Below are 8,541 nucleotides of genomic sequence, written 5' to 3'. Positions count from 1 at the left end.
TGTGCACAATTGTATGCTAAATCACATCACAGTGGCACCATGAAATGCAATATTTATGCTTCTCCCCCCCGCCCCCCAAAGCCCAGATGTAAAAGTTGGAACAATCAAAAGCTGTTTGTAAAAGTACAACATTGCAGGATAGAAAGTCAGTTGAACCATGACATTTAATTTCAACTGGAAAGTTCAGTACAAAAAGTTTCAAATTTGTATAAAACAGACCCAGACAAAATGTTTTTCCTTTATACGTTTATTGAAAAATTACCAAGTGCAATGAAAATACAAAAATATATGAATGCTGGTTTGATATAGTGAAAATCTCATTTAAAAAAAAGGCTATATAAAATGCCTTGTATATTGTATACTTCTTTTTAAAGCTGCCTTAAAAGAATTAGTTCTTCACATTGTGCGGGAGAATAAGTCATAAGAAATAAACATTTGATATAAGTGTCACACTTTGTGTAAGACTAACTCTCTCCATGAAAAAGCACCAGCATTTATTGTGGCATACCAGATCGAGTGAAAGCTTAGATTAAACATTTTACACTTAGGTTTGGTCCCTGTGTGGGTCTGCTGCCATTTTAAATCAAAATAAGTCTCTTCCCCTGATTAAACACAATGCAAAATATATTACCAGATTACCCTGTCAGTATGAAATTACATGCAGAAACAATGCTCCTACTCAGTAAAAGGAAGGAGGGGTATCAGAGTAGCAAAAACAAAGTTTAAACTTCAAATATTAAGCGTAGTCTTGAATTGCAAATTGACCTTAAGCATTAGGAATTTAAAATGTAATGTGCAGAAACTCCAACTAGCCATTTACACCATATTTGTCTAAATGCCAAATAATGAACAAGTATAAAGGATTCTGAATCATGGCTACTTTAGACAGTGATGGCCTTCTCTAGAGAATTGCCTTTTTTTTCTAAGGAATTGTGTATAGTTGAACAGACAGTATTTCTTCTACAGAGATTAAATGGATGTGCATGCCTGCAGGCTGCTTCATATAAAAAGGCAGGCTGCTTTAGATGTTGGGCCAGGAAAGATGCAAGCCGTAGACAGGGAGCAGTTAGTGAAGAAAACAGCATGGAATATGGAAAAGCGTAAGTATGGGGTTTCAATCCAAACGATTCATTACTTATCAAATGAAACTGTTTCTGGGTCTAAATATTGCACTTACTGGCCCTGGTCCAGTCACTGACATAGCCCTGCAACACTTCCAGTGACTTAACTTGGCAAATACATCAAATATTCTCAGACCGCCCACATTTTGTCCCCACCACCACAACTAGAGTTGTATGTATTGCAGCTATAATAGGGTGGCATGAGGAAAAATACAGCTTGACTATTTTGACTTCATGAACTCTGATTCATTTTGGGATTTAATTAATTTTTTATATAAAAAAAATAAAATTACTTTATAATTCACAAAGTAGCAGTTAGAATTCTCTTGATATGAGCATACTGTAGTTTTTGTACATTCTGGGAATACCTTCATTTTACACATTTTTATAAAATACCTACACTATTAAAATGTAAGGCATCTGACTATTCTCTGCCTCCTAGAAAATTCAATAAGCAAATATAACAAGCAAATTAAACAGTAATAAAATCTCAAACTGAAAAACAGGCATTAAAAGCTGTTTAAAACATAGCAAGACAAAAATCATTTACACAGTAATTGCTAGTATGATGTTCTTATGGGAACATTTTTGCAGTGTGTACTTGAAAGAGTCTTCATTTTAAATGGAGAATAACTACATTTTGCACTCAGTATATAAATGGAGATTACAGACCTTAAAATGATTCTCATATGCAAAGGGTTTCTTACAAATACAGAAAGTTTGCCTCAGGTGATCCATTTTATTCACTTATCAAACAGCCCAAATCACTGTTTGCTGGCAAATGCAGCCATGTGAATAAACTAAAGTGCATTCAATTGGGTCAAACGGCAGCAGTACAGTTAAGTTGCAAACCAGCTTCTTATTGCAGCACTGTAAACTTATGATTGTGTATGGCTCTGGTGATGCCAAACCGTAGCATGTAAATGGGAAGGTAGTTATTGTGCATCTGTTACTATGCAATTTGAGAAATTAATTACGAAGGGTGGAAGGCAGTCTACAAGTTATTCTTTAAAAATTAACTTCAGTTAGTTTTGTCTGACTCTCTAGTCCAAAAGCAATTTAGTTCACCAGCACATAAACATCAAGGAACAAGCAGTTAAACTCACAGACGTGTGACCTGTATCATAGTTATATAAGACATCTACATATAATTTCACATATATAATTTATATTGTCAGTAAAAGCAGTGTTGATGCAGGTGGCAGTATCAATGTCTCAACATACATGTATGGTGGTTAAGTGCTGTTACAGCAAGCAGTCCAGAGAAGAATACAAATATTACATGGGTGAAAGGAGCTGTAATCCAGCACGTGTTTTCAAATGCCTCTTGATTTTTTAATCCTGTAAAAAGAAAGATAAAAAAAAAGTTTTCAGATTACAAATTTTGAAATTGTAGCTTGCAACCCTTTAAAATAAAGTGCTTCCTCACAACTGGCAAATTCACAAATTAAATTCCTGGTTAGGCCATGTTTACAGTAAATTGTACATGAACCTTAACATTTATTTTAAAATACCTATATAATGCATAAAAAGGAAAACATGTATTTTCTTTCCAATAATATGAAAAATTGCCAAGGTGTGTATTCATTTGGGAAGGTGCATTTGAAACTGAAAAACCACAATCTGTTGGTATAAAATGTATCAGAGATTAAGAAATCATGTGCATTTAGACTGCTAGTGTTTCAAAATTTAATATAGAACATGTTCTTTATAATAACTCATTGATTAAAGATATGTATTTGTTGAGGTGATGTGGTTGGAGTCAGAGCTCAGATCTGCTGTACCTGACCAAGCAGTCACAACAAAAAAAAACCCTTTGCAAAATAAAATCAATAATCCTTTCTGGCTCAGCATATAAACACACATCAAATGCAGTTTGTTTTAAAGCAATATTAAAAATGTGGCTGCATAAGAAAAGTACAGCAAGTCAGCAAGTAAAAACAAGGGATCCATTTCAAATGTCCAAACAATGGAGGAACCAAATACAGTAGACCTCAAAATCAGTACTCTGCTCCAACGTGGACCACATCTTTATTGTATTCACAGAGATAAGTGGGATTCATTTAATTAATAGCAGTATTTTGATGCCACATTTTAGATTATTAAAATAGACCTAACTCAGAAACGGGATGTACATGTAAGAAGTCAAATGTTTAAATTTCAGATTCCAATCCCAAGTGTTACCCAATTATTTCTTACTTGTCAAGAAGTATTTCTCCTTACTTGTTAATAGCATTCTTCAAGTATTGCTGTAGCCATTTAGTCTCAGGGTCAAGACATACTTGCTTGTCATTTCTCATTGTTGCACTGTAAAAATATTGGGAGGAAAAATAAATGTTTATTTCAGTTAGTCATTTTACAAATTACCTTTATTGATGGTCCTATTTGACCTCTATATAAAACCATTGGGAATGTTAAGACATGGAGGAAATGTAGCTATTTAGACAAAGCTAACTCATTGACACAATGAATCGGTACCCATACAGATGTTATCTTTCAAGGGTTACTGTAGTGATGCCCTTACTCTAGGAAATGTTTTAATGCAAAAAGCATGCGATTTGTGTTATTATCTGAAAGCCTGAGCAGCCTTGTGGGACGTCAATTGCTTAAAGCTATTTTCCTTCCAAGATCTGGGAAGGTAATTCTGTTTGTGTATGGGAATGTGGTTACTAGTGCTAGTAAATCAATTACTCAGAGTTGTACTGTGCAAATACAGAAGCCAAGTTTGCGGTATCTTTCCTAGAAGTGTGACCAATGTGAAATTGGGTGTTTGTTGCTCTTACGTATAGTATCTGTAACTTGCTGCCTGTTATGCATGAAGGTACCAGTACGGAAATAGTTTCCAAAAAAACAAACTGTTTAACTTGGTCTTGATATCAATGCATAATAATTGCATCATTGTGAAAGGTAAATATAACTGGTACAAAATTAGAAACAAGCTCTTCAGAATAGCAGTTTAACTTTTGTTTATACATAAAAACAAGCAGATTTAACAACGAGATATGCTTGTAAAATCAAAGTTAATACACCCACTTCTTTAAATGAGTCACAGAACAAGATATGCAATATCTAAATTCCCAAGGTTAATCTAAATCAGTCGCTTTCACACCCATATGCGAAATGTTAGTGTTTGAGCTGGAAACTGTGAAATGATAACACCTTGATAAAGCTGAACAAAAGACAATATCATGTCTCCAAAAGTCAGGCTGCCAGCTCCAAATTAAATAAAAGGATCCTGCAAATTAAAGAGATCTACTTTCCTATAAAATGAAAATTAATATTCTGTCAAAATAAATCCCATTGATGTATTTTTTCAATATGCAGAGGGTCTTTTTCATCAAATGCTTTAACAAGATGTATTTGTCAATCAATTATGATTTTTTTGTTCTAAATATGAAATTATTAAATGCTGGTTCACAGTTTTGCATGAGAACACTTAAGACCATGTCTACAGCTTTCCAGTTAATTAGAAAAGGTAATAAATATGTTCAAGAATACACCAGGCAGCAATTACTTCACAGCAAGCAAAAACCAACACAAATCACCAAATTAGATTAGATTACAGCTTTCTGACAGTTTAAAAATACCAGCAAACCTTTCTGAAAGTCATGCTACTCGACTGTCTTTCTGAATGATTCTAGTGTGAAATACAGGGAAGTTTCCCTGTTAGGAGCAATAGCAGGAAGTGGTGTGCATGGGATCTGAAATGAGTTTCAGCTGCCATTGTTCTTAGTCTTATTTTTAAAACAGAGAATGTTACTAAAGTAGAAACAATGAAAGCCTGCTCTAAAATTAGGATAATCTGTAACAAAGACAACTTACATGATCTGCAGAGGGCAGTTGGGAGTGTTCATAAACTTCAGATTCTTGACATTGTTCTTGTGCACACTTTTCTCAGGAGATCTGCACCAGCATCTCTGGCCCAGGCTGAATGGCTTTGCTGATGGGTACACATGTGAATTAAATTAATGAAGTGGCAATAATGCAACAAGATGCCCTTCAAGATTTGATACAGCAGCCCCTTCTGACCTCTAAACGATGTTCTAAATGTGCACTGCCTTCAGAGTTAAAGGACAGGCTTCAACACAGAGCTTCATGACTCTAGGTTTTACAATTCAGACAGATAATCTACTAAACTGCATCATAGTATGCATTATATTATAATCTTGAACAACTGCCTTTAAAAATGTGCAAAACTTGCCTTCCCTTAAGAATTTCTCATTCAGTTATTCTCGGACTTCCAAATACTATTATAGGTATTGACCTCCCCAGCGGATATTACAAACCAATTTCTAAAAGCTAAATTAGTTGTTTTTTTTCTCCTAAGCAAGTACTGTAATATACTAGTTCGCCAAACGAGTAACATATACATTTCCAGGACCTATATAAACATATTAAAAAAACAACTGTCTTTTGATCAGTGAGTCACTAATTGTTTCGTTGCATTGTTTTTCAAGACAAACTGTGAAATGACATAGGGCAAGCACACCATTAAATCACTTGCGTTTAGAGGAAACTTATCTAATCTAAATAAAGCGTTAACTACAATGTTCTGTGCCAACATAAGTGTATGCATAATTACACCCATTGTCATCGGGTTCCGAGTAAAGCGGAACTGCTGTACCTCAAAAGTAGTTGCCTTAAGCTGGCTATCTTGTCTTTTGACTAAGTACCGTTGCCCTCGGGTAAGGATACCTTGCTGTCGCCGCAATTATCTAGTAGGTAAAAGAGCGCTGTTTCTGACATTAATGGGATGCTGAAATAACGCGATCAACATCTGGCAAGACCACCAAAAAGGTACCGTAGAAAAGAGCCAGAGAACCAGCACTACTCTAAAATACCAACTCATGGTGTGCAATTTAAAAAGAAACGCTTTACTCGAGTAATTTGTTTAAGAACAAATAGGCTAATGGCATTTTTAGTAGGCTGAATACATGGGCGGATATTGGTAAAGCAAAGAAATGAGAACATTACTGATTTATATTACTTTCACTATTTTGGGGGTTTCAATCACTTCACATAGGCACATAATTACATGTAACTGACAAGCAACTCTTCAAATGCATATGATAGTATATTTTAAAACGGTGTGGAAATTGAGAATTCAGCTACGAATAAGAAGTGTTTGACATTACGTATTTGGGTTTATTTTTTTTATTATTATTAAAGCATGATATAGTTTGTGAAAACCTGAGGAATAAGTAAACAGATTGATTTTCAAGAAAAAAAAAAAGATGTCTAAGCAGATATTGTATTATTTTGGAAATTACCTCCTACAGTTAGTGGTTAGGGTATTAATATTTTTAAGCTGCAATTTGTTTTAGAGGATCGGACGTTTGAACAAAAGTCACTACAAGTTGATAAACTGTTTAATATGCGTCCGATTAAAATGTTTTGTCCAAGAACTAATCAAAGCGGTGCAATAAAAACCATTTACCTAGAGCGACCTACAGTACTTACAAATTAAACCGAGTCTTCTCCCTCCCCCATTGTTTACGGACTGCCAATTCTTTTCACACATTATTAGGAATGTTAAAGGAGAGTGCAGGAATTGAAATCAGAAGGCATTCTAATTAATCACACATTTTCTTTTCTGCACTCAATACACGATATAAAAACCGAAACAAGAAGTCATTTGCACAAGGCATTTGCAAAATTAATTTCATGATGTCAAATTGTAAGCTGCAATTTAAAAACCATGCACATTGTCATTTAGCTGAAACAACATTTTCCAGTTTCACGTTTGTTTAGAAAATACCCTTTCTACACACATCATACCATTCCCCTGGCTGATTTTAGAGAATGTGAAATATGATAGTTTAATTTTTAAAGTAAATGAGCTTTCAACAGTAGATAATATCAGATCTCATTTTTAAAAATTACATAGATGCATACCAGCAAAACCTGTTTTTTTTTTTTTTCTAAATAAAAGGTTTCTTGTTATAAAATTCAAATACAAACCTTATCAGCATACAATGAGATTAAGGGATAGCTGGAATTAAATTATAAACATACATTGACAAAGTTACAAACCCAAGCAACTAAACAAACCAGTGACATTTAAACACAAAACACACACACACACACACACACACACACACACACACTAATATATATATATATACACACACACACACACACACACACACACACTAAATGGAGACTAAGCAAGTCTACATTCAGAACACTATTTCTAAACTTAAATTTATAGTCATTAAAAAAACACCTACTAAACACTTTAAAACGTTAAAAGCAGTTTGTTGTAAGTGATCAGCTTCAGACAGTCCTATATTCAGTCAACATAAACTGGAAGTTTACCTACCATGGGATACATGGATGTACATTGTCATCATCAGCAGGGTTATAACTGCAAGCGCTTTCACATCCATCGTGGGTGGCTTACTAAATTTCACACAACAAGACTCCAATGCAACTGTGACTCTGCAAGTCCTGTGCAGAGTGTTAAATGTATTGAGTGTGACTCCTACTTGAGGGCTGGGGAGAAAGGAGGGTAGTTTGAAATGATTTATTACCTCTGGCATGACATACTTCCTGTATTAAAATGTTCAAGGGTGAAATGCAACTTTCTCCTTTTAAATGCCTGCCTGTAAAACCTGGTTAATAACAAAATGAGGCTCCCATTGCTAGTATAAAATTACAGATTTTTCTGTCATCCAGTCTCGCATTGTTTAGCAAAGCTTCTCTAAAACATGTTGGATGTTAAAAATGTCAGATTCCACTTGTTTAACAACAATTTGTAAAATCTGGTGCATATGGAAATCATTTAACTACTAATCATAATTATTATGCAAGTCTAAACACATGATTTTAAATGCAGCAGGTAAATTAAAACTCAGTACCAGTATCATTTGCATGCCCTCAATTCTTATACTTTTCAAAAGTTACTTTTACATTACATGCAGATAGTGTATATAAAAATGCTCAAGGAATAATTAGTCTGATAATTGTAATTATTAATCAGGTGTATATATATATATATATATATATATATATATATATATATATATATATATATATATATATTTTTTTTTTACTTACTAGAGAAACAATATTAACTTTAGTAGTCAATACATACATTTAGATTACAATTACTGAGACATAACTAATTGTGAGGGAGTGAATTTGAACCTATTAACATTGTGTTAATTGTCTGGGGCCTAAAACCTGTTTCTAATTAGTACAAGGGGTGGTGGCAGGGATTGACTAAACTTTGTGTGTGAAAAGGCAGAGCCAGATAAACCCCAGGGAAATGGATATTTCTAGAAGTAAAAACAAAAAACAAATCCTTCAAACTTAAATGTGGAGTGCTTGACAGGCTGTTTTAAAAATGTGTTTACTTAAGGTTAGTAAATTATAAGCACTCATTAAAAATATCAACAATAGGTGTTTCCGGTAAAAT

The 8,541-nt window shown here is 34.0% G+C and overlaps 1 protein-coding gene across 2 annotated transcripts; it reads right to left on the bottom strand.

The window, feature by feature from the left end:
- Nucleotides 1-231: 231 nt before the first annotated feature.
- Nucleotides 232-7,879, bottom strand: LOC117418502 (stromal cell-derived factor 1-like). 2 transcript variants are annotated; one of them, XM_034031633.3, is made up of 4 exons: nt 7,444-7,879; nt 4,944-5,061; nt 3,321-3,428; nt 232-2,462 (listed from the first exon to the last, which is right to left on the bottom strand). In XM_034031633.3, the coding sequence occupies exons 1-3, from the start codon at nt 7,661-7,663 to the stop codon at nt 3,341-3,343; spliced, it is 426 nt and encodes a 141-aa protein (XP_033887524.2). In that variant the 5' UTR covers nt 7,664-7,879; the 3' UTR covers nt 232-2,462; nt 3,321-3,340. The 2 variants fall into 2 exon arrangements, with proteins under 2 accessions (XP_033887524.2, XP_033887523.2); XM_034031632.3 differs by having other exon boundaries at nt 3,345-3,428; nt 7,444-7,878.
- Nucleotides 7,880-8,541: the final 662 nt, after the last annotated feature.

This window comes from Acipenser ruthenus, chromosome 13, assembly GCF_902713425.1.
Source record: "Acipenser ruthenus chromosome 13, fAciRut3.2 maternal haplotype, whole genome shotgun sequence".
NCBI classification, from domain to species: Eukaryota; Metazoa; Chordata; class Actinopteri; order Acipenseriformes; family Acipenseridae; genus Acipenser; species Acipenser ruthenus.
The sequence above is the reverse complement of the archived record's forward strand: the minus strand, read 5'-3'. Positions and strand labels throughout refer to the sequence as shown.